The sequence below is a fragment of the Pyrus communis genome, chromosome 10, assembly GCF_963583255.1.
Source record: "Pyrus communis chromosome 10, drPyrComm1.1, whole genome shotgun sequence".
NCBI classification, from domain to species: domain Eukaryota; kingdom Viridiplantae; phylum Streptophyta; class Magnoliopsida; order Rosales; family Rosaceae; genus Pyrus; species Pyrus communis.
Genome location: NC_084812.1, coordinates 8,275,147 through 8,300,916, shown reverse-complemented (window position 1 = coordinate 8,300,916; position 25,770 = coordinate 8,275,147). Strand labels below are relative to the sequence as shown.

The 25,770-nt window shown below is 36.2% G+C and overlaps 4 protein-coding genes across 6 annotated transcripts; all 4 read left to right on the top strand.

Moving 5' to 3' along the window:
* Positions 1–1,295: 1,295 nt before the first annotated feature.
* On the top strand, positions 1,296–4,841 carry LOC137748539 (phosphatidylinositol/phosphatidylcholine transfer protein SFH12-like). Its single transcript, XM_068488706.1, has 13 exons — positions 1,296–1,538; positions 1,639–1,738; positions 1,907–2,173; positions 2,464–2,541; positions 2,644–2,745; positions 2,825–2,874; positions 2,984–3,083; positions 3,203–3,250; positions 3,423–3,497; positions 3,696–3,840; positions 3,919–4,304; positions 4,447–4,533; positions 4,619–4,841. The coding sequence occupies exons 1-13, from the start codon at positions 1,348–1,350 to the stop codon at positions 4,631–4,633; spliced, it is 1,644 nt and encodes a 547-aa protein (XP_068344807.1). The 5' UTR covers positions 1,296–1,347; the 3' UTR covers positions 4,634–4,841.
* A 2,236-nt stretch (positions 4,842–7,077) lies between these two features.
* Positions 7,078–9,863, top strand: LOC137748128 (mitogen-activated protein kinase 7). Of its 3 annotated transcripts, none has more exons than XM_068488215.1 (3): positions 7,078–7,384; positions 8,088–8,514; positions 8,864–9,863. In XM_068488215.1, exons 2-3 carry the CDS (start codon positions 8,092–8,094, stop codon positions 9,575–9,577), a joined length of 1,137 nt encoding a protein of 378 aa, XP_068344316.1. In that variant the 5' UTR covers positions 7,078–7,384; positions 8,088–8,091; the 3' UTR covers positions 9,578–9,863. The 3 variants fall into 3 exon arrangements, with proteins under 3 accessions (XP_068344316.1, XP_068344315.1, XP_068344314.1); XM_068488214.1 differs by having other exon boundaries at positions 8,048–8,514; XM_068488213.1 differs by having other exon boundaries at positions 7,079–7,384; positions 8,078–8,514.
* Positions 9,864–14,067: 4,204 nt separating this feature from the next.
* Positions 14,068–15,212, top strand: LOC137747361 (bZIP transcription factor 44-like). The gene has a single exon (XM_068487459.1). It carries the CDS (start codon positions 14,508–14,510, stop codon positions 14,979–14,981), a length of 474 nt encoding a protein of 157 aa, XP_068343560.1. The 5' UTR covers positions 14,068–14,507; the 3' UTR covers positions 14,982–15,212.
* Positions 15,213–20,464: 5,252 nt separating this feature from the next.
* Positions 20,465–22,444, top strand: LOC137747797 (uncharacterized). The gene is made up of 2 exons (XM_068487943.1): positions 20,465–21,524; positions 21,627–22,444. The coding sequence occupies exons 1-2, from the start codon at positions 20,465–20,467 to the stop codon at positions 22,442–22,444; spliced, it is 1,878 nt and encodes a 625-aa protein (XP_068344044.1).
* The last annotated feature ends 3,326 nt before the right edge of the window (positions 22,445–25,770 follow it).

Genomic DNA, 25,770 nt, shown 5'->3' with positions numbered 1-25,770 from the left:
CTTGCGTTTCGCCTTGTGTCAAGACCTCGTCAAACATCAAGCTCTGAACTGAATCGAAACCTTAAAAAAAGAAAACAAGATTTACTAATTTTCTTCTGTCTGTCTTCCAAACATGTCTGCCTCACTGTCTCTCCGCCATTTTCTAAGAACTCTCAAATCCCAACTAGGATTCAGGATATTTGTATCCATCCTTTTCTCTCTCCCCCCAAAACCCTATTTGTTCTTTTTTCTGGGACTCCCCCCGCCCCCCAAACACTGTGTTCACCAGAGGACAGAGGTAATGAAATCAGTAATTCTATTAATTCCATTTTGTTTTTCTGTCTTTTTTACTAAATTGGCAACCCAAACCAACAAGGCTGTTTGCTTTGCAAAGAGGTTGTTTCCACGACTCAAACTCATGATCTTTCGGTCACAAAAGAGCAACATTTTTGTTGGGCCAAGGCTCGGCCTCTTTCTGTCTTAATTACCGCACAATTTTATTGAATTAATTTTATCTTTCGTTGTTTTTTCAAATTTTAGTTTAGGCTGCATTGTGGTTGTGATTTTGTGAGTGAGAATGTAAATGCAAGCATTTTGTTATATTGGATTTCCCTTAAGTTTTCTCATTTTTGTTACTCCTAAAATTTACTTGGAAGTAATTTGCCTTTCTGGTTGGGAAATTGCCAAAACGATCATTTTTTTCAAATTCTAATTGCAAAATAATCAGTTTTTCAGTATGTCATTATTATTTGGTCACTATGTCGTCGATATCTTATTTTGCAATTGGGTTTTAATTTCTGATCATTTTAGACGATTTCCCTTTTCGGTTTGGTTGTTTCTTTTTTTTTTCTTTCTTTTTTTTCTTTTTTTTAAGCTGCATTTGGTTACAAGTGGGACTGTAATTGCAGGCATTTGGGCAGGGTTTTGCTTCTGGATCTGCATCTGTGAATTGTGATATGAGTGCTTGATTCTTCTTCTGCCCTTCAGCTACTACTTATGCAAAGTTTTCGGTCAAGTAAACACCATTTTCCTCACAAGTAACACCATGTCTGGACTTCTACCAGGTAATATTTCATTTAGAATCAACGTATTTTTACATCTTGATAACTGTATGCTTCAAACGTGAGGACTTGTCTTGAATTTGTAATGCGCGTTGCCACTTTAAAGGGACCTTAGGATGTTGGAATGAACAAAAAACCTTGGAATTTAATGCACTGATAGGTAGACTTATAAATCTTTGCATATTAGGATGCCTCACGTTTGATGCTCATAGATATGAATCTCTTATGTTGTGTAATTTCAGTATCTGATGCTGAAATCTCTGAGGAAGATAGAAAGACTAAAGTCGGGTTGTTGAAGAAGAAAGCAATGAATGCCTCTGTTAGGTTCAGAAATTCTATTTCAATAAGGGGTAGAACAAGCAGTAGTAAAGTCTTGTCTATCGACATTGAGGATGTGCATGACTTAGAGGAGATACAGGCTGTTGACTCACTGCGGCAGGCTCTTATATTGGAGGAGCTTCTTCCTTTCAAGCACGATGATTATCATAAGATGCTCAGGTTTCTTCCTCTTCTTGTTCCACTAGAAGTTTTTGTCGTCAATGGTTTTTATGATAGATACTTCATTCTTATTCAATCTTACTTAACCATGGGAAGACAGATTCTTGAAGGCCAGGAAATTTGATGTCGACAAAACCAAGAAAATGTGGTCTGACATGCTCGAGTGGAGGAAGGCATTCGGTACTGACACAATCATGGAGGTATTCTCTGCAGAAATAGGTTCTTAGGCTTTTGAAGTATGCTAATTATTTCATTTTACATCTTTCCGTTCGATTTTTATGTTTGTTTTCTTTTAGTAAAGAGCAGAATTTCTTATGTTTATATTTGTCCATCAATCTAGTTCCTCATGTATCTATCTTTTCTTCTAGGACTATGACTTCAAGGAACTCGATGAAGTCTTGCAATACTACCCCCAAGGACATCATGGCATAGACAAGGAAGGACGACCTGTGTACATCGAGAGACTAGGCCTAGTAGATGCGACCAAGCTGATGCAAGCCACAACTATGGACCGCTATCTCAAGTACCATGTGCAGGAGTTTGAAAGGACATTTGCGGTTAAGTTTCCAGCTTGTTCAATTGCAGCAAAGAAGAACATTGATCAAAGTACAACCATCCTCGATGTGCAAGGAGTGGTATGTGATAACCATAACCGCTACTTATACTCAGCAAATGATTTGAAAAACAAAAAACTAGAATCGCCAATGGAAAAACAAGGGAAAAGCTGGTATATTGTTTATAATTGTTCCTAAGATGTGCTAAGATTTCAACTATAAGGGATATTACTTCAATGAATCTTGAGAGGCATACATGTTTTACGCAGTTTGCATTTGCTGGTGCAAGAAAAGCCTTTTTTCCTTCTAAATTTGCTTGAAGTTATATGCAAGTTAAATATTTTTTTTTTAAACATACTGTAATGCCTCAGGGATTTAAGAATTTCAACAAAGCTGCCAGGGAACTTATTACTCGCCTTCAGAAGATTGACGGTGACAATTATCCTGAGGTACTGCCTTAACATCTTTTGGTCTATAAATTTCGGGACTTCAGAACATTTTTTGTCGATGGCAGAAATATGGTGCCACATAAATTGTTGTTTTTACCGCAGACCTTGAATCGCATGTTTATCATCAACGCTGGTTCTGGCTTTAGAATGTTGTGGAACAGCGTGAAGTCATTCCTTGACCCGAAGACTACAGCAAAGATTAATGTGAGTATATACATATTGATGCTAAAAGTGCTTGTTTTCGTCAGGGCTACATTAATCGGGGAAAACTATCATCCTCCAGGTCCTTGGCAACAAGTATCAGAGCAAGTTGCTTGAAATAATTGATGCTAGGTAAGTTTGTTCAAAACGAGGCAGACTTTTTAGGATCTTCACTACCATATAAGCTGCTTCATCAGTTCGTTTATTTTGATGTACATATTCTGGCTTGACTTTGCTCCAGCGAATTGCCCAAGTTTTTAGGAGGTACATGTACTTGTGCTGATCAAGGAGGCTGTATGCGTTCGGACAAGGGACCCTGGAAACAACCTGAGATCGTGAAGGTAGATAAAGACCATTCTGTTTCTTCTTCTCTTTTTTTCCTTTATGCACCATTACTTCTATGCTTATTTTAACCTCTAATTTAATTAGAATTCATAAGTATCGATTTATGTACTTGCAGATGGTTCAAAACGGCATTCATAAATGTTCAAGAAAACCTGGACTTCAAGTAGGTCTTACTTGAACGTATCTTCTGCTTTTCTTTTTCCTTATAAACCTGCCCCTAGTTGACAAGTTTTTTGGATTGTCACATTTCGGACATGAGATCATCTCAAAATTCTCAGTCGCATGATTTTGAAAACGTAAATGTCATCTATACCTTGATCATATAATCTTCCTAGGGACTCGGTGCAGCTCTAAACATTGGACCTTCCACTCCTAAACTTAATCATGCACTTTCTCGCTTCCATGAAGAAGTAAGTGCAAAAAACTTCCAAGTTCAATTTAATTTTCAACCGAGCAATTGTCTCATACACTGAGAGCTTTCCTTTTTTCATTTATATGTTTCTAAGCATAGACACACATATACTTGTTATCTGCGTACCTTGTAGCTGAAGTTTCCCTCCTCTCTTGTCGTGACAGTTCTAACTTCCTCTGTGAAATAATTTTCGCAGGTATCCCTAGCCAAAACTCTCGAAGCATCTTTCAGGCGCAAGGACAGTGCCTCGATGGTTGGTAAATCTGTGGATTCAAGTTGGCCAATGGCGACGGGGAATGTTAAATTTGCCCTCTCAAACGCTAAATCATCTAAGAATTTAGGTGACCTTGTATATTGTGTTTCCTTTCCTTTTCTAGCTCTAAGATATTCCGTAGGGTCTGAGTTTCCTTTACTTGCAGCAGGAGATTGTTTCGCCAGGAACGACGCTTGCAAACTTCCTGAAGGGTTCGGCTCTCAGATTATGGCTGCGATTCTGACGTTTCTTATGGGCATTGTCGCCATGGTCAGATTAACACGTAGCATGCCAAAGAGGCTCACTGACTCCACCTTCTACTCCAGCACTGTCTGCGACGGTGACACAATGGTCAAAGGCCAGGGCTCTTCACACGCTGCCATCTCCAGCTCAGATCTCATGACTGTCATGAAACGCATGGCTGAGTTGGAAGAGAGAATGACTGTTTTGAACATGAAACCAGCCGCCGTGCCAGCTCAGAAGGAGGAAATGCTGAATACTGCTCTAGGCCGGGTTGGTGCCTTGGAGAAAGAACTTATGGCAACAAAGCAGGTAGGGTTTCTATAAGTTCCTCTATAAATCATGAAACAGAATCCAATAGGAAAGTAAAAATCTGTCATTTACATCAATCAATAGCAGGGTACTATTAACGTTAGATGTGTATGATCCTCATTTGAATTGTCTTCTTGTTTAGGCTCTTGAGGAGTCGCTTACCCGGCAAGAGGAACTCTTGGGCTCTCTTGACAAAAAGAAGAAGAGGAAGAACATGAAGAAGAAAATGGTAAGCAACCAAAGCGAAAACATCACTTATTCGACTTTTAGGTGGAGTTTTTAACATTTCTAATATGTTTTGGGCTGTAATGCAGTTCAATATCTGGTGAAGAATGTTAGACACAGAAGAAGATATGTTTTGGCTATCAAAACCCCCCACCCAAATGCGTCCCTGTACTCTACTTACTGTTCCATCAAACTCTTACCACATACATTATGAATGCACAAAGTTTTGGCCATGTGCATAGTTTGCAAGTTTATCACTTTTAACTATTATAATTTATGTAAGTATCTTTATTTTTTCAATATATGTTTCCAATAGGCAATGAATATTGGTCTAGCGGCACTCAGTCTCTATTTTGTTAAAAGAATCATGTGTTCAAAACTCATGGACGGACGATAGTTGTTGGAAAAACTATTTAGGGTTTGGTACAAACCCAACTGGATTTTGGGTGCATGCATGATCTGATCATGTTGTAGATAACCTAATTTTAACGGACATTCAATCTCTATTTTGCTGGAGTCGGTTCTGAGTTCCAATCTTGTCGGCGAGAGTTGTTGATGTAAGTATTGATTGTTTGGTACAAACCCAGCTGGGTTCGTTTGGGTGCATTACGCACGATATGATATCATGATGTAGACAAAGACTTTGTGATTTGCTTGTTGGGAAGCAAGTGAGAGTTGAGCTACTTCTCTTTAGATTATTAGCATCTAGATGGATAACAGAATAGGGTTTGCTCATGCGGGTCCCACCAAGCAAGATAAGCAAAACTCAGCAAAGGAACCGGCCTGGCAGCTACCGCATCTCCACGTGGCTGTGCCGGTTGCTTGAGAGGTGGGGGAGGGCGGCGGAGGAAGTGTGCGTTTGGGGAATGTTTCTTTGAAAGATTCACACGAGAGAGTGAGATTATTGAATTGTAGGGAAAGCAAAGGCAACACTCTTCTCACAATCTTTACCATTTCTTCAAGTTGGACTGCTTCCCTTTAGTTTTAGGCTTTTAGCCATTTGGTTTGGCTCAGCCAAGTCCACCAAAAGCAAAAGGGTAACGTTGTACGTACTATCTATTTGTACAACATCTCTCTAATAGGTTGGGTCAGCCAACATATGTAGATCTCATCTCTATTAGAGAGATGGTACAAATGATAATACAAATATGTGGTAAGAGTAACATTTTTAACTTTAATACTCCCTACACATATAATTATACATCAAAAATTACAATATTAATACATCATATTCTTTTTTATTTACATGTAAATCATGAATCATTAAGACGATAAGAGTGCGATATGATCAGTATCACAAAATTCTCGCGATGGTTATTAGCATTGATTTCTAAAATCAAATGGGTTAAATATGTTCCCTTAGAGGTCAGATTACACAAACCGTTCATGTATTATGTTAATGTTACTCTTGTGGTGCATAACTCTTAATAATACCATTGTAGTTAAGTATATGTTACCCCAGTGGGAAAGCCATATAAGAGCAAGGAGGGGCGGTCACATGTGGTCTCATATGCTAATAAATGGGGCGTTGAATTTTTATCCATGTATCCCGGTTTGAAACTCCATCTTTCCCTAAATTTTTATAATAATTGCGAACTCTCCCACTCCCATTAATAATAGTAAAATAAAAAATTTAAGATATGACCAAACTTATGGAACTTAGCATTATAAAATGTACCGATGAGTACGAAGTAATAGGTCTCCTAAAATTACACGTTAGAAATACTTAAAAACATCAACCACGAATTGTTTAGCATTATCTAAAGAGCATATACATCCTTATTTCCAAATATGTCAAAGGAGATGAGACGGGTTCGTAATTGAAGAAGAATGGCGGAGATGACTAGCATTTCTTTATCATGTCAAATTGGACAACAATTTTGTTAGTGGTAAGTTTTATCGATGAGTAACACAACTTCTACCTTCAAATTGAACACAATTTTTTCATTATATTTCTTCCAGAAACATATCCTAGAAACCAATTGAGGCCAAAGTTTCTAAACCAAATGTCCCTAACACATGGAGAGCGGTATTCTTCTTACTGTGAAAAATCTCACATTCAACTTCATCAAATAACGAATTTGATATCTAATTATTACAACTAGTGTATTTTGTAGCTCCTTAACTCAAGTCATCCACCCCTCAAGTATAAAAATATGAATGAGGATTCTCTCCGGATCCTCAAACCGTATAAAAATAAAACATTTACCATACGCAAAAATAGATAAGTACAATGAATTCTTGTGCCGTTCGTGGTATAAATTTCCAAATAAGTAGAGTTGAAAAAAGGTACATTTGCAAATTACAAAAACGAGTGAAGTGAGATGAACTGACAAGCCAGCCGAGCTGAACCGGAGCCGTCAACCGACGGCGTGATCGTAAACTCGAGAGCATGATTTTTTAGTGTTTGATTGATTGTGCATGAAGCAACAAAAACGAAGACCGAAAGAAAGCGTTGATCTTTTAAGCTGTCGTTATTGTGCTATTCGATATATACACCCCACCCATTTTTGCCGTGCTGGTGTCATTGGTTTGGCTCCTTCTCCTCTCTCTCTCCCCGAATTCCCCCAAACCCCCCAAAACCCAAAACTAATTTGTATTTAACATTAACCCCCTCCATCTCTCCTCTCTCTCTCTCTCTCTCTAAGATCTCTCTCACTGATCACGACGAGATAACGAATCATAACTCGTGATGATCTGATATCACTGTGAGCTTTTGAGCCATTTATATAAATATATATATATATATATATATATATAGATAAGGGAAGATCTATTTACATGCCAGTTACTTGTCCCCACGACTTTTGAGGATCTCTCTCTTCTCCTGTTAATGTTGCTCGCCAATTATTGAGGTTTGTTCTTCTTTCGCTTCTGGGTTATTTTTTTGCTATTGAATTTTGTATAAAGTTTTAGAATTTAGCTATGAATTCGTGAATTGGGTATTGGGTAAGTGAATTTGGGAGCCTTCATGTTGGTAAAAAGTAAAACTTTGGTTTCTCAGCTAGTGTTTTGATGCGATCGATATTCTACTTTAAACTAATTTAAATTCGGGGGAGGGAGTTCGAACTCGGAGAATAAATGTGCTTCTCAGTTTCAGTTTTGAGTTTGGTTTCTTGGGTAGGTTTTTAGGGTGTGTGGAAGTTGGAGAATTTGTGGTGTGAATGGGATTGGAAAATTGCTAGGTTGAAAAGTAAAAGAAAAAGATGAAAAAATTAGGAGTTGAAAGTAAAAAAGGAAGCCAAAAGTGGAAGTGAATTGTATGTAATTAAAAAGTAGGAAAAAGTAGCAAGAATGTCACAAACAGGGAATTGGGTGACTGCAAAAGATCCAAGTCTAGAAGTGGAAGGGGCAAGTAAGGATTGATTCCCTTTTAAAGCTTACTTCTTCTTAACATACACCTCCCATACATCCCGTTTTCGGTTTCTGTGGAATTTATCATCCAGTGCTTGTCATACACCGGATCATGTTTGTTGTTTGAGGGTTTTGTAAGAAGTATTTATGTTTTATGTTATCAGGGGTTTTGAGTGATTTGGATCATGTTAAAGTGGTTTGCAGGAAAATGGCAACTTTAGTTGAGCCTCCGAATGGAATTAGGCAACGGGGGAAGCATTATTACTCAATGTGGCAGACATTGTTTGAGGTTGACACCAAGTACGTACCAATCAAACCCATAGGGAAAGGAGCATATGGTGTAGTGTGCTCGTCGATCAATAGGGAAACGAATGAGAAAGTTGCAATCAAGAAGATCAATAATGTGTTTGAGAACCGCATTGATGCATTGAGGACTCTGAGGGAGTTGAAGCTTCTTAAACATATCCGGCACGAGAATGTGATTGCTCTGAAGGATGTTATGATGCCTATCCACAGGACAAGCTTCAAGGACGTGTATTTCGTTTATGAGCTCATGGATACGGATCTTCATCAAATTATAAAGTCCTCACAACCACTTTCCAGTGACCACTGCAAATACTTTCTGTTTCAGGTACAGGCTTTCTCTCAACTAGTGTTATTTTATCTCGTTAATTCTTTAAGTAGTCATCCTAATTGGTTGATGCTAATTTTGAGCTGAATTAGTTTGTCGAAATGTAAACGATTCTGGAAAAGATTTAGGATCTGAATGAGTAGAAAGCATGTTACCAAAGCACATTTTGACCAAGTATGAGGAGATCTTTCAGCTTCTTGCATTTTCTTATGTAGAACTTAACACTCCGGGGTTTGTATGCATTTCAAAGCTTCTAAAAGTTTAATTTGTTACCAAGCTTCAGTTAATTTGTGAGTTCTATTCTTCTAATAGTTATTCTGCTTGTGACTAATCTGATTCTGCATTGTAGTTACTCCGAGGGCTCAAGTATCTTCATTCAGCAAACATCCTTCACCGGGACTTGAAGCCTGGGAACCTGCTCATCAATGCTAACTGCGACCTGAAAATATGTGACTTTGGGTTGGCTCGAACCAGCGGAGGTAGTGGCCAGTTCATGACAGAGTATGTTGTCACTCGCTGGTATCGTGCACCAGAGCTGCTATTGTGCTGTGACAATTATGGAACATCCATTGACGTCTGGTCCGTAGGATGCATCTTTGCTGAAATTCTTGGCCGGAAGCCAATCTTTCCTGGAACTGAATGCCTCAACCAATTAAAACTAATTATCAATATTCTTGGTAGCCAGCAGGAACCTGATCTTGCATTCATTGACAACCCAAAAGCCAGGAAGTACATCAAATCATTGCCCTATTCCAGAGGGACACATTTGTCCCGTTTGTACCCTCAAGCTGATCCTTTAGCCATAGACTTGTTGCAAAGGATGCTTGTGTTTGATCCAACTAAGAGAATCTCCGTCTCAGAAGCACTCCAACACCCTTACATGTCAGGGCTATACGATCCAAGATCCAATCCTCTAGCCCAGGTTCCCATCAGTCTCGACATAGATGAGAATATGGGGGAACCAATGATCAGGGAGATGATGTGGAACGAGATGCTTCACTACCATCCAGAAGCTGCTCAGATGCTTCACTATTATCCAGAAGCGGCTTTTGTGCATGCCTAGGTAAACTTTCAAAAGGCTATGTTTCTTTGTGCAATGTGTTTATTAATTATAGAAAACCTTGCATTAGAGCAACGTATTGTTGGTCATGATGATCTTTCCAAGATTTTGCATTGTCATGTTTGGTAGCTTGAGGTCTCTGTGCGGAACATTCTATCATGTAACTCTGTATATTATTACGCTTGTTATTTGTAGTCTACGGCTATTAATCTGTATTACGGATAATGAATGTAAGACATTTCCTGACTATAACCAAGGGAATTGAATAAAGACGCGTCCATTTTTATTCCGTTCTTCTCTTCTGTTTTCATTCTCTCTTTAGGTTTCTTTACTCAAAGACGAAGATGCGTACATGTGTAATGTTAAACATATATAATAGGTAGATGTGTGCACCCTTGCTCAAAGCTTAGTGTATATGCAGAAGCATATGCTGGTTTACCTGAAGGCGAAAGGAATAATCGTTCCTAGAATTTCACTATATGATTTGTGTCATTTGCTTTGTACTTCTGTGGTAGGCACTAATCGGAGACTACGACCGCCCTAGAGTTAAGAAAACTTGATAGAGATGTCGAGAAAGGGGAGAAATGAGGGATGAAGAACGGTGGAGTAACGGTGGTGGGAGGGAGGTCGAAGGTGTGCGTATGCAATGCTACATAAAATGAAAACGAAGAACTAAAACAAACTTTTAAGTTATAGTTTCGAATTTCTATTTTAATCATCGTCCTTTGTTTATCCCTCATTTGTACCTCCACCCTTCTTCGTCCCTCTTTTCCTCCATGTAGTTTCTCTATCTCGAACAAAAATTGAAAACTAAAAACCATTAACGGAAACGTTATTCCTTAGAGAAGAAAACCATATATGAAAGTCTGAGAAAGTAATCTTGGGAATTCCTGTTTGTCTTGTGTTTTGGATAATATCCAGAGGTGGATATGGATGCATAGCACAGTGGTTAAACAGCCCCTCGTTTTGGTTTAGAAATTGAGTTGGTCAATGTCTATCGGAACTGAATATAAAGTCGTCTGCTAACTATTTTGTTAACAATAAAGAGGAAATATAAGAGAGAAACGATGGATGGCCAGAGGTGGAGGATAAATGGTGGGAATGAAATGGACATGGAAGAATACACAAAATAAAACCCAAAAAACTATGTCTAGTATATTTTCTCTTGTTTTTATTTCCTATATTCTTCTTCTTTATTCCTTGAACCTTCACTCACCATTCTTCATTTCTGTATGCATTCTCTCTTATGTAGTGCTATCCACACTCTTTTTTACTTTTTACACTCGTTTGAATTTCCAATCATCGAATCGAATGAATCGAAGAAAATTAAAAAACAAAAATTAACAATGAGTATTTGAGAAGTAAAAATATGCAGTGCAGATAACATCACCCTATTTCTAAAGCTGCTGCATGGATATGCTGCCCTTTTAAATTTATTTTGGCAAACAAACTAGGGAAACGTCCACCATATATATTTATATCCTACTATATACACACAAAAAAAAAAAAAAAACATGACACTCTAAAGTGCACTGGAAAGGCAAAAGCGCACACAAGTTGAGACCCAAGGAAAGAGACCTCCACAGAAAAAGTTGATGAGGATGGATATTTATGACTCCCAACTTTTCTTCTCAACCCCTAACACCCCACCACTCACTGACCTCTGCTCTGCTGACCTCTTGAGTCTTGCCCGCCTGGTTTCCTCCCCCTTCTTTTTTCAATGACTAGGGGCCAAGCCCTCCAAGGCAACTTGCAATACCATGTCCTTTTTTCACATGAACTTTAATAAAAAACTTTTGATACTGTTTATTTTAACGAAAAATTACATTTTTACACTAAAAAGTTAATACTGGTACTATTTATTTTTCGTAAAGGTTACTTGGTATTCAGTTAAAAAATCAAGTTAGAGTTTTAAAAAATAATGAAATGTAACTAAATTACTTCATGGTTGTTTTTTAATAAAAGAAAATAGGGTCCAAGAAAGACTTCAAATATGCCCCGAGTTGCGTATGATTTCACTGGCTTTTAGATTCGGTGGCGATTTTGGTACTGTCAGTTTAGCTTCTGATACCATAAATGGTTTGTTTTATGCAGGAGATTCTTTCAAAAATATGATTTTTTATGTATTCTTTGCTACCTCATACTTTTGACATAATATTTATAATATTAGCACGAAAATTGACGCTAAAGTATGAGGTGTAAGAGATTTTATGGAGAGTCTCATTTTGAGAGTCTTCTTGGCATTTCACTTGTTTCATAATTTTTCTACACAGCGAAAAACAGTGCCATGCACGCTAAATTTATAGGAATATTTTTGCTTACCAGTCTAAACTTTGGTGTATACTCAGCATACACCTAATCATTTGTCACGTATCCTTTCAATTAACCTTGATTAATTTTTTTCAAAATTGAAAAAGTAACATTTATTGTGAACGTTAACTAGAGTTAGGTGAAAGACACATGACAACTGATTAAGTGTATAGTGAGCATACAACATAGTTATGGTGGTGAGCAAAAATGCCACCCTAAATTTATGGGACCATTTTTTCTCACCATTATAGTGTATGCTCATCATATACTTAATCATCTGTCACATGCTATTTCACTAAACTCTAGTTACTTTCACATTAAATATTATTTTTTAAATTTTGAAAAAAAAAATTAATCAAGGTCAAATAAAAGGACACGTGGTAGATTATTAACTGTAAAATAAGCATACACTATAATTTATAATGGGTGAGAAAAATGCCCGCCTAAAATTTAGGAAACTTTAACGAAAAACTCTCGGTATTGTTCACTTTAACAAAAAATCATATTTTTACACTAAAAAATCAATCATGATATTATTCATTTTATCCTTATTATTAAAACTCAAAATTTTCTAACCTTTTTCTTTAATTTTCTTTAAAATTTACAGTGCGAAAGTCACCGTCTTACTCTTTCCTTGTGTTCAGTGTTGAATATGAAAAGTGTGCTTGGGGAAAAGTAACTAGGAGCTGGCATCTTTAAATGAAAGATTACCTAAATCTTAAGCACATGGCATATAAAAAGTGGAATATCCTCTCTCTCTCTCTCCCCACCATATATATATATATATATATATATTGATTGTATGGATCATGTATGAATGTATGTATGTGAGCGCACAACAAGTAAAAGGGGGTAGACCTCAATTACGAATAAAACTTGAGGAAGGGTCCAATAAATCGTATGTGTTTTCCAAATTCAAAAGTTCAAAGTCCTGAGGAGATTATTGTTTATAAGACAAACAAAATTGGTCACCTAAAATTTTAAATATCTAAAACATGCAATTCATGCTCAAACTAAATTATAAACACATCAAACATGAGAATTGACTGACTAAAATCTAAAAACATCAAAGGTTTAATTGGAAGCTTCTAATGCCCTCGAGCATAGCTTATTCAAGAGTAGTTTGAGCATTGCTCGAAGGCACGAGAACGGCTTGACAGGGACTCGAGTGGCTATATTTTTTTTTGACTTTTTCTTTTTATGAAACGCATCTCCATCGCTGGGCAGCCAATGACCACTGGTTTTGGGGCCTAACCTGTGAAAGACGTTACCCTTCGTATTATTGATCAATTGTAAGGGGAAAAGGATCCTCGCAGGTTCCTTTTCCTAAGGATTTTAGAGATTCCGTGATCGTGACCGTTCATCGTATATCGTGTCGTCAGAAATAAAGATCCGACGATGATCCTTTTCCATTGTAAGGGACCATCTCTCAGAATTCTGACCACATGCGCATGCCCCATGTACTGTTGGTGTTGGGATTCAACAAGAACAGCAAGTCAGCAACTATGTTAGCACAAGACTCTTGTGCCACTTTTGGTTGGTGTAACCTAATTTTGCAACACTCGTCCACTATATGATGGATTCTTGAGGAAAAAAAAATATCATCTTATGTTAAAAACATAATATCCAGTTTAAAGGTGAGTGATTATGTATTTTTTTTAATTATCTGGTGATCACAATTCTCACCTTATTTTTATTGTGCGAAGATTTCCAATTCATAGCTTCTTCAAGGAAATGCTTACATGTTATAACTTATATTGTTACATAATAATTTAGCCTTAATTGTAACAATAATCCATAATTATAGCATAGGTTAAAGAAAGTATTTCTCAAGCCATATAAATATATAATTCAGGGACGATTGTTACATAATCTAAGATGAGAAGAGAGGATCACAGTTTCTCTTAAGAAGTTTCAGTTTACAAGTTTATCCTAACCCTTTCATACTGAATGTGTCGTACAAAAATCAGTGGAAAATATTGACTCTTTGGAGAATACATATCCGATATGCAACTGTGAACTTTTCAAATACTGAGGACTTGGCCATTAAGAGTCACATTCTATGTTTTTCCCTTTTCCTCGTAATTATATTATATAAGACAATTAGACATGTTCTTAAATTGTTTTTGGTAGTTTATTTATTTTAGGTGGGCGTTGCTGGCCTATATATTCAACCCTCGACCACTCTTCAAAACCTCCTCTCCCTTATCTTTCCTGCCTACCCCAAGAATTTGATCTCTTTCTCTCTCTTGTCTGTCTCTCTCTCTCCTCTCCTGGTTCTGAAAGCCTTGTGTCTACTTCAAAGTTCATAACATTTGTTCTTCTTCTTTCTCTCCAATGTTTAATCTACAAACTTACAGATTCAATCATGTCTCCGGTACTCAGTGAAATCCTGCTCTCTGGGTGTATGATAAACTCCACCCTCCTTCGTAGAACCCACCTTGTCCAATCCTTCTCTGTTGTTTTCCTCTACTGGTTTTACAACATTTTATAAACAATTTTTTTACTTTTTTCTTAATTATTTTTTAAATCTAGCATCTGTGTTTTTCAAATAATAACTCTTAACTTTCTTGGGTAAGTTTAGGTTTTTTTGTTTTTTTTTAAGCATATAAGTATTTCAGACATGGCTTCTTCAAGTGGGGTTTCTTCAGAGTCAAGCAAGCTCCAAAACTCAGGATCTGATGAAGATCTTAACCAAGTCATGGACCAGAGAAAGCGCAAAAGAATGCTGTCCAACCGGGAATCGGCACGTCGATCCCGGATGCGAAAACAGGAGCATATGACTGATCTGGCGGCTCAGATTGGTCTCCTTACAAGGGATAACAACCAGATCATCACATCCATGAACGTGACCAACCAGCTTTACATGAAGCTCGAGGCAGAAAACTCAGTCCTCAGAGCTCAGATGGATGAGCTCACAAACAGATTGCAGTCTCTCAATGATATTATGGATTGTATTAATTCAAGCAAATGGATCTATGAGGAAGAAGATAATCATAATATTATTGGTGGAGGTGATGGGTTTCTGAACCCATGGAGTGCTGGCTTTTTGAATAATCAACCAATCATGGCCTCTGCAGACATGTTTATATGCTAAACTCAGTCTGGTTAATCATGGATTAAGTGAGAGATTAGTGATATTAATTGAGGTGTAACTGCTTAGAACATCCATGTCTTGTGTAAATTTGGTCGTACAATGATTGATGAGTCGGTTATGGGTTGTTGTTTTACTGTTGAACATGTAAGGATGTGTAAGCGATCACTTATCTTTTGGCTTCTGGTTTTGTTGCCAATTTATTTATTTAATAAAATACTTCGTGTTTGTATACATTTTGCTTCTGTTTTTTTTAGGCAATACATTTTTTATTTAAATTTCCCGTGTCAATAATGTTGGCATATACTTTATTTTATTTTCTTAGAAATTAAAAATGTTGGCATATTGTGTGCTGGAATTTTGTGTGGTTTTCAAAGTTGGAACTTAGATGATAAAGGTTAGACAAATTTAGCGGACTCTAAAGTTGGAACTTAGATGATAAAGGTTAGACAAATTTAGCGGACTCTAAAGTTTTTATTGTTATTATTTTTATATTTTTTTAAGAAGCTCTTTAGATACATCAATGGACATTAATTTTACAAAAATAGGCCATGATTAAAACACAAATCTAGGTTAGTTCTATCTGCACACTTAGTTTTATTTTTCATATATCCTTCTCAATTTTTAGTCATTTGACCGAATGAATTGAAGAATATCAATAGTAAAAATTAATAAGAGTGTGTGGAAGGTAAAAATGGATGTGCTAATTGTAATGACCCGAAATTTCTAATTCGGAAGCCAAACACACAAGTAGGCCACGATAAATTAATGGTTAATTATAATTCTAACTAACCACACTAAAAATAATAATCATTTTGCTTAATTTATGGATGCATCTAACATCCTAGTTAGACTGCCTACGTATCCTAAACGAAGGGATCAAGTCATTCGTAGTTCACCTTACGCTTCTAGAACAACATACTAAAATTTCATTCTAACCCAACGCTCGGATCTCCGCCAATCACAAAATCAAGTGGCGGTCAACGTTTTATTTTACAAACTTGCAAATCCAATTCGGGAAGATCCGTATGTCGGATTCTCAATCTGTAAGTTCCTAAGGTCCTCAAATATTACGTATTATAATGTCTCAAAGTTTGGTGAAGATCCAACGGTCAGATCATTGATTCTTATATTGACCCAATAACGTATCATAGTGAATTTAGGTTCTAACAATCACCCTACATCATACGATTACCAAAACTGAATTCAAAACTTCTAATTTAGTCTAAAGATAGCATTGACGGCTCTCGAGTCACGCGCCGCCACGGCCGCCGGAAATTTTCAACTATTTCTAAAAATTCTCAAAATTTACAAAAATGAAGATCCCAAAGAGTAGAGCAAACTTTATACTTGTGGCCAAGTCCAATTTAGCCGGGAAAAGCTCCAATTTGCCTCGAAACTCACCAGAACCTTAGAAATTGGGTGGCCTCGATCTGCCACCTCTGGTGCTCCGCCGCCCCAACCAAGGCCTGGGACATGTTCTAGGGTTCACAAAAAGTCGACCCATGGTGGTGGTTGACAATGGTGGCTTCAGAAACAGGCTGATCGCCGTTGTGGGTACCTTTGGACTCGCTGGAGAAGACAACAAGAGTTCATTGTGAAACCTCAACCTCAGCAGTCCAACTTAGGTAGGAATGGAAGCTGGGACGACAAGGAGTTGATTGGTAGTGATGGCATCGCCCAACTCGCCAAGAAAACGCCGGAATCGGTGTCGGAGGTTTGGTTATTCAGGTCGGGTCACGCGGGTTGAGGAAACCTGGTTTCCTCACCCTCATTTTCTGGTTCTCTCATTTCCCTCCCTCCCTTGGTTTTTAATTGGGCAGTGTCCATTCCTTTCTTTCCCAACCCTCCACGTGGCTTCACCAGAATTATATGGAGAAATCTAGATTATGGTCAAATAACCATTTCACCCCTGACTTTGTTAGTTTATAACTTCTCCATTATAACTCTGTTTCACGAACGGTTTGTGCCTACGCGTTCGTGAAATCAAGCTCTATCCAAATATGCTAAGAAATACGATAAAGTATATGAGGATAAAATACGTCCTCGTATAAATTCAATTTAGCCAACCAAGACATTTTCATCTTTTCCCCTTTTTGATAAATTTTTCCACATAAACATATATTTAAAATTTTTCAGGGTATTACACTAATAGCACTATCCTTTTTCTAAAAAAAAATTAGCACTATCCCTAATCTAAACTATATTAAATAGAACATGTTTATCAACTAAAAATCAATAAAATTACTGTTATACCATTTTATACATAATTGAACGAAAATATTAGAAAATAAAAAATATGAGTACTAAAGTAACTTTGAAACAATTAAGTTTTTGCTGTTTTTCTCCTTCTCCCACTAACACGTAACCATAGTTTTACTTCTCCACTTTCTTTCTCTCACTTCCTACATTTCCGTTTATTAATTTTAATTCAAATTCTTTTTTTTTTTTTTTTTTTTTAACAAATGATATTACCTACGTTAAGGAAATGTAGAAGTGGGTTACACATCATAATAGACCAGTAATAATATGATTCAAATTTATTTTTTTTAACAAGAATCAAACCTAAGACCTCTCATATATTTAAACGATCTCTCATATATTTAAACAACCTCATAATGGGTGGCTTTTATCCAGTCATTTTATATGAAGAATAAAATATAATATATAAGGATACCCTACAGTCAATAGTTAACAAGTCCTCATATGTCCCATGAACTATTCTCTTTCAAAAAGAAAAAAATGGTCATGTCAGGAGACAAAATTGAAAGTTTATCAAGCCAGAATCATATTTTTATTTTATCAGGCCATCAGAAATGAATCAAAAATGTCACATTGACCAAAGTCTTGATGTTAAAGTCAGAAAAGATGCGCCATAATTAGTTAATTATCAGCTAGCTATAGTTAATTACCAGACTCCCAGTTAATTACCAGCTAGCTAACTACTAGTATACTATTACAAGCATGATATTGTTAGTTGGTTGGATATCTTAGTTGTGTTAAGAAAGTAATATTTTGGTGTATTCGAAACACAGCTATACGGTGTTATTGTTGTTCTTAAATTGTAAATACGTGTCTCTATTTATTATTAATTTATTCTAGAAGTGAAACATATAACTACCTGCAACACATCCTTATTATAACATATAAAATTATACATCACATAATTTGTCTTTCAATAACCATAAAAGTTTAACGTATTAAGAACACTAGCCATTTACCATATTATGTTCCTTCTCTACATATCGCTTGAACAAAACAAAACAAAATATGACAAAACAAACTTCGTTAAAGACAGGAAAAATTACAAATGTGGTAGATGGACTATGTTCAAACAAAACACAAAACCTTTAAAAAATAAAAAGGGATAAAAGAGTAAAAAGGCTCAAGTAAAATAAGAGCTATAACCCAAGATACAACATGAGGCCCATAAGAACTTAGACCCAAAATGAGACCTACACCCTTCTTTCGAAGCGAATCTTTCTACATTTGCCCAAAATTCTCGGCATGCCAGTTCAACAGTGGGCTATGAGTGTAGGGTCTTGTGTTAAGATTGAGTTCAAAACTTTGAGATCTAGTTCATGATTATGGGTTGGAAAGAGGAGGGAAAGCAAAGAAGAGGAAGGAAAAGCACGGTCACAGGAGAGGGAGGAAGGAAAACTAAAAAACAAAAGGCAGTGAAAACCGACGAAAAATGCTGGGGATGTGGCGAAAAATGCCTAAGAAGGGGTATGAAGCTCAAATCTAAGACAAGCTCAAGAATAAATAAAGACCAAGCTAAAAAAGTTTGGGATAAAACTCGAAGGAAAAATGAAAAGATGGAAAAAGGGCAGAAGAGAAAGAGGGAAGTAGGAGAAAAGGGAGTGGGGTTCCCGTCGGCACCCAAGCCAAAGGTTTAGGGCCCGCGACTATGACTTTTCCTTTGTTTGTGTTTTCAGCAAGAGAGAATGGAGAGCTTTTTTATTTTTTATTTTTTTTAATATGAATAAATAAGGCTTGTGAAGTTAGAAGTAAATAGTGTTTGAATACAAGTGGATTAATGCTTAAAAAAATTCCTTGCACTTTTATAATAACATGTGACATATCATCTATATTTTGTATACGTAGTAAAATCTAGCTATCCGTGGGGCCCGGCCAAGGCAATAGTTGCCGCCCACTACATCATTTGGAAAAGAAAGGCTAAGCAGGATAATTAATTATTCTTAATTGACAGGTTGATAAGAGCATGTGGCCAACCAATTATGACACCAATGCTCACATGAGAAAGAAAGTTTTAATTATAATAAGCGAAATCCAAAGCGTGTTTAGGGTTTTTAATTCTCGATTAAGATTAGGCTTTGATCATCTTTGGAGTACCTAATAAATCAATTATTGGCTTGACATGCCTTTCTTTTTTTTCTTCTTTCCTCTTTTGAGTGAGGACTTGTCTTCAACTAGATTTTACCTATTTTATTGCCTTTCCAAGGGACGTCATGTATATTGCACATTAGTTTTTTGAATTGGAAGGAGTTGAAACCTATACTTTATTTTTGGGTAAGTCTTCAATAAATCAGATTACTGGGCTGTTTGGTTTTATATCAATTAGACTGACAATTAAGTAAAAATAATATATCATACAATCATGAACGTTAATTTTTCGTACGATTGAGTAGTTTATATATTGAAAAAAAAATGTGTATTTTGATCTTAACCAATTAATTACTTTACTCTTGCTCAGTTCTAACCCATTACTTCACTCTTGCTCGCCACCAGGGACGGATCTACAGAGGGTCCTGGGAGGTCCCAGGACCCCTCGGCCATCCTAAAATGTTGCTAGAAATTTTCCGGAGGACCCCTCGTACTCGAACACGAGGCATGTGCTACTGTGCAGACTGTCTGTGTTGCTGCAGCAGTAGGTTGCAGGTTGCAATGGAGAAGAAGAAAACAGGGGAGAAGAAAGAAAACAGGGCATTAAAAAAATTGGTCCAAAACGCAGTGTTTTGGCCCTTTTTTTTTTTTTTTGTTAAACCAATGAAATCAACGTTTGAAATTGGTCCACGGATTACATATTCTTTTTGAAAGTCAGCCCCACATGGGCCATCTTTCCTGTCGTCCCTTTCACTTCTCCTTTCCCCGTTCCTTCCACTGCTTTTCCCCCTAATCCCCCCATCTTTCTTATATTCACCCAAAACCCTAAATTTCTAATCCCACACAATCCCATATTATAATTACATTACTCCAATATTATACCTCCACTTGTTTCAATTCTCCAAGCCACCACTATTTGGTTCCAAATTCAAGTAAGTTTTTTGGTATTTTAATCTAGTCTCAATTAAATTATATTAGATATTGGTGGAGATTTTTAGTCTATTATTGATATGATTATTGATGTGTTTTATGTTTGTATACTCATTTTATAATTGAAATTTAGATGGAATTTTTGTTTATTGGTTGATTGGTATATGTTTTGTGTTTTTGGTTAAATGTGTAGTTTAGAAATAAGAAATATGGAAAGATTTTTCAAGCCAAAGCCAATAGCACCATCTACTTGTTCGGGTAGTTCGAGCTCAAGACAAAATGAGTGTGACATTGATTTTAATAATCTTGAGAGAGACCCGGGAAAAAGAATTCGAATGAAGGACTATCCTTCTAATATTCAAGATGAGGTCCGCATAGCATATTTGCAAATGGGACCTTGTAGGCCTACAAAGTATGAGTTCCCATACACTTTGCATGCAAAGAAAAAGCGACGATTTGTTGTTTCGTGGTTTGAAGAATATGATTGGTTGGAGTATAGTATATCTAAAGATGCAGCATTTTGTCTTCATTGCTATCTCTTTAAAATCAACTTTTCACAATTAGGAAGCGATGCCTTCACTGGGGTAGGCTTTAAGAAATGGAAGAATGCAAGAGAATGTTTTGACAAACATGTTGGTCCTATTGGTAGTTTCCACAATAAAGCTAGAGAAGCGGCTAGTTATCTAATGAACCAAAATACACATATTGAAGCAGTTGTGATCAAACAATCAGAAGAAGAGTGTATGAAATATCGTCTTTACTTGAATGCATCAATAGATTGCACTAAGTTCTTGTTGCGACAAGGCCTTCCTTTTCGTGGCCGTGATGAAAGTGTCACTTCGAATAATAGGGGGAATTATTTAGAGCTCTTACAATTCCTTGCAGATCATGATGAGAAAATAAAGGAAGTTGTGTTGGAAAATGCTCCGGGAAATCTCAAGCTAATAGCTCCTTCAATTCAAAAAGATATTGTCAATTCATGTGCCTTCGAAACTATTAAGGCTATTATGAAAGAAGTGAAAGAGAGTAAATTCTTTTCTATAATGGTAGATGAATCACGTGATATTTCAACAAAGGAGCAAATGGCGGTGATTTTGCGTTATGTGGACAACAAAGGTCAAGTAATTGAAAGGTTCGTGGGAGTCCAACATGTTACCGAAACAACTTCAAGTAAACTAAAGGAGTCCATTGATGAGTTCTTGAAACTACATGACTTGAGCTACTCCAACCTACGAGGTCAAGGTTATGATGGTGCGAGTAATATGAGAGGTGAGTTCAATGGCCTTAAAAAAAAAAATTTGGATGAAGAAAGTTGTGCATTTTATGTTCATTGTTTTGCTCATCAACTACAATTAGCTCTTGTTGCCGTAGCAAAGAAAAACTCCGATGTTGCCGCTTTTTTCACATTGACTAATAGTTTGGTAAATGTTGTTGGATGCTCATGTAAGCGTCGTGATGCACTTAGAGAGAAACAACAAGAAAATCTCTTGAAAGCTATTGAAAATGATTGTCTTGAAACGGGGCAAGGGTTAAATCAAGAAACTAGTCTCAAACGTGCTAGGGATACACGGTGGAATTCACATTATGGTGCTTTGATTAGTTTGATTACAATGTTCTCATCTGTGGTGGATGTGCTTGACATGATTGTTGAAGATTGTTACAATGATAGTGCTGGTGAAGCAAAAAGGTTATTAAAAGATTTACAATCTTTTGAGTTTGTGTTCCTCCTCTTTTTGATGAAATCCATATTAGGAGTTACAAACGATTTGTCACAAGCATTGCAAAAAAAAGATCAAGAGATTGTGAATGCAATGGCTTTAGTCAAGACATGTAAAGAACAACTACGTTGTATGAGGAATGATGAAAATTTTGATCTTTTGGTTGATAAAGTATCATCTTTTTGTGTTGAACATGAAATTGAGGTGCCTAATATGGATGATTTATATGTCATTCAAGGGAAGTCATTGCGTAAGGCTCCAAGAAAGACCAATCATCATCATTACAAAGTGGAGCTCTTTTTTGAGGTCATTGATTTCCAACTTACAGAATTAGATGATCGCTTCGCTGAAGGTAATACCGAATTGCTTATTTGTTTGGCATGCTTGAGTCCGAATGATTCATTTGTAGCTTTTGATAAAGATAAGCTTGTTCGCCTTGCTCATATGTATCCTAAAGATTTCACGGATTGAGATAGATCGGCACTTCAAGATCAACTTGATATTTACATTCATTTTGTGCGTTCTGATAATGATTTTTCTCAATTGCGAGGAATTAATGAGCTTGCTAAGAAAATGGTGGAGAAAGGGTTGCATCGAACATTTGCATATGTATATTTGCTTGTTCAGTTGGCTTTGGTTTTACCGGTTGCAACTGCTTCAGTGGAGAGGGCATTTTCCGCTATGAATATCATTAAGGGTCCACTTCGCAACAAAATGGGAGATCAATGGTTGAGTGACAGCTTAGTTGTTTACATTGAGAAAGATGTTTTTTCATGTATTGGTAATGAAGCTATCATGGAACATTTTCAGACCATGAAACCTCGTCGTGGACGCTTGAATTAGGATTTTATAGCTTGTAATATTGTTATGCAAATGATTTTTGAATAAAATGTATTATATTTAACTTTTCAATGTTATTTTTGTCTATAAATTTTTTAACCTTTACTATTGGGACCCCCGAGTTTAAAATCCTGGATCCGCCACTGCTTGCCACTTGAGTTGACCATCGCGGCTTATATATTAAAAATCTTTGGATGCAAAGAGACGCTGACATCTTCTTCAATAATTGATAAGTAATCAACTCCTTTGGTGATTATGATTCTACTTTGGAAAAGAGATGGGTGGTGTCATTTCTTTGTTTTAGGTGCCAAAAATGTGGAAATCGGATCGTCGGATTCTCTTTGTGAGGATTCCAAAGATCATTGAATCATATATGTTCATCGTATATCGTGCGGTTAGAAATCATTTTAAATATTTTTATTAAAAATTAAATACAAACAATACTCGACAAAAACTGATAACACGATTTACGGTGAATAGACATAATTTACGGATTCCCATGATCCTCACCAAAAGAATCCGGAAAGGATCCTATTGGAAAAATGTGAACCGAACCACTAAAAAAAGTGATTTGTGAACTCTCGTATTTATTTTTAATATGAATAACGTTATGAAGACTAAAATTTTAAACCAAATTTGCAAATCAAATGATGTGTTACTAATAGGAAATAAGTATGTTAATCAACACTTAAGTAATAATGCAATCATCAACATCCACATCATTTGGTTTATAAATTTGGTCTCTCTAGTATTATCCTTTTAATATTTAGATTGAACCAATCAAAATAGAATCAAACAAAAAAATAAACTTCAACCACTTGAGTACGAAGAAAAAGAGTGTAAAAATTATTTTCACACTCAAAATTGGACCAGAGATTGAATTTGAAACTTCCTAACATATATAAGTTATAACTTCAAAAATCATTTGTTTGTTCATAATCCCTTTTAATGGAATAGGGTCCTATTCGAATCCTCTTTGTAAAGATCCTGAGGAATACTTCATCGTGTCCGTTCATCTGTCATCCTGTGGCCATAAATTTATTTGTTTTTTTAATTTAAAATTGAACACAAATGGTACCTAAAGAAAATTGACCGCATGATGTATGATGAACAAACATAATAAAGGGATCTCGAGAGGATCCTCATCCCCTTTTAATAACAATTTTTTTTTAAGTGCATCGATATATTTTTACACTAAAGAGAGGAAATAACATTAATACATAAAGCAAAACAACCTCCAAGTATACTCCCTTAAAGGCTGTGAAGGGGTATCCCAAACATCATAAAACTATGCTTCCAAAATTGCAAGAGTCCACTCAATACTACAATTTGGTGGTATTCCTCCTTGCTTATAAGTGAGATGTCTTAGGTTCGAATCTTGTGTATGGCGAATTCAATACCAAATTAGACTGCCCATTGTGTGGCTTAGTCGAATTCCCCTTCCCTTTAATGTAAAAATATCGCCGTACTAAAAAATAAAAAACTGCAAGAGGAAGACCTGTACGGATGGGAAATGCTACTTGTTCTCTAGAAGAAGCTCTGAAGCTTGCAAAAAAGGAGGGAAAAATGAACAGAAAAATATGCATCTACCGTCTTCGTATTCAGCCAGATGAAGGTCCAGATTGGGGTCTGCTCATCTTGTTGTAACACCCAAAACTTTGGGCAACCGCAGCATCGTATGATGTATCCCATACCTTAAAATTCAATCATATACCAAAATTAGCAATCGGCATCCACCATAGAAAAGCCGCCTTTCAAAATAATTTTGACGGATGTGACGGAATGAAGTAAAGTGAAATGAAAATTAATTTTTGAAGTGATTAATAAGTAACATATTTTGAATTATAGGTGGCAAAACTGAGAACAAAGTTGATTTTCGAGAGTTGTGGGCAAAAACAGGATTGGCAATTCATGACACGATCCGATAACCTGACACGACACGACACGAAATTAACAGATGTTCGGATCGACACGATAACGAATCGTTAAATTTTTTTTTAACAAATGATATTATCTACGTTAAGGAACTGTGGCAGTGAGTTAAGTATCATAATAGACCAGCAATAATATGACTCAAATTCGTTTTTTTAACGAGAATCAAACTTAAAACCTCTCATATATTTAAACGATCTCATAATGGGTGGCTTTTATCCAGTCATTTTATATGAAGAATAAAATATAATATATAAGGATACCCAACAGCCAATAGTTAACAATTCCTCACATGTCCCATGAACTATTCTCTTTCAAAAAGAAAAAAATGGTCATGTCAGGAGACAAAATTGAAAGTTTATCAAGCCAGAATCATATTTTTATTTTATCAGGCCATCAGAAATGAATCAAAAATGTCACATTGACCAAAGTCTTGATGTTAAAGTCAGAAAAGATGCCCCATAATTAGTTAATTATCAGCTAGCTATAGTTAATTACCAGACTCCCAGTTAATTACCAGCTAGCTAACTACTAGTATACTATTACACGCATGATATTGTTAGTTGGTTGGATATCTCAGTTGTGTTAAGAAAGTAATATTTTGGTGTATTCGAAACACAGCTATACGGTGTTATTGTTGTTCTTGAATTGTAAATACATGTCTCTATTTATTATTAATTTATTCTAGAAGTGAAACATATGAATACCTACAACACATCCTTATTATAACATATAAAATTATACACCACATAATTTGTCTTTCTAATAACCATAAAAGTTTAACGTATTAAGAACACTAGCCATTTACCATATTATGTTCCTTCTCTACATATCGCTTGAACAAAACAAAACAAAATATGACAAAACAAACTTCATTAAAGACGGGAAAAATTACAAATGTGGTAGATGGACTAAGTTCAAACAAAACACAAAACCTTTAAAAAATAAAAAGGGATAAAAGAGTAAAAAGGCTCAAGTAAAATAAGAGCTACAACACAAGATACAACAAGAGGCCCATAAGAACT

What these genes read in the sequence shown, in the direction of transcription:
- LOC137747361 (XM_068487459.1), top strand. Translation starts at nt 14,508, where the DNA reads ATGGCTTCTTCAAGTGGGGTTTCTTCAGAGTCAAGCAAGCTCCAAAAC.
- LOC137747797 (XM_068487943.1), top strand. Translation starts at nt 20,465, where the DNA reads ATGGAAAGATTTTTCAAGCCAAAGCCAATAGCACCATCTACTTGTTCG. An exon ending in TGGTGCGAGTAATATGAGAG is followed by an intron (nt 21,525 to 21,626) that starts GTGAGTTCAATG and finishes TTGTTGCCGTAG; the next exon opens with CAAAGAAAAACTCCGATGTT.
- LOC137748128 (XM_068488215.1), top strand. Translation starts at nt 8,092, where the DNA reads ATGGCAACTTTAGTTGAGCCTCCGAATGGAATTAGGCAACGGGGGAAG. An exon ending in GCAAATACTTTCTGTTTCAG is followed by an intron (nt 8,515 to 8,863) that starts GTACAGGCTTTC and finishes TCTGCATTGTAG; the next exon opens with TTACTCCGAGGGCTCAAGTA.
- LOC137748539 (XM_068488706.1), top strand. Translation starts at nt 1,348, where the DNA reads ATGAATGCCTCTGTTAGGTTCAGAAATTCTATTTCAATAAGGGGTAGA. An exon ending in CTTGAAATAATTGATGCTAG is followed by an intron (nt 2,875 to 2,983) that starts GTAAGTTTGTTC and finishes ACTTTGCTCCAG; the next exon opens with CGAATTGCCCAAGTTTTTAG. An exon ending in TTTCTCGCTTCCATGAAGAA is followed by an intron (nt 3,498 to 3,695) that starts GTAAGTGCAAAA and finishes TAATTTTCGCAG; the next exon opens with GTATCCCTAGCCAAAACTCT.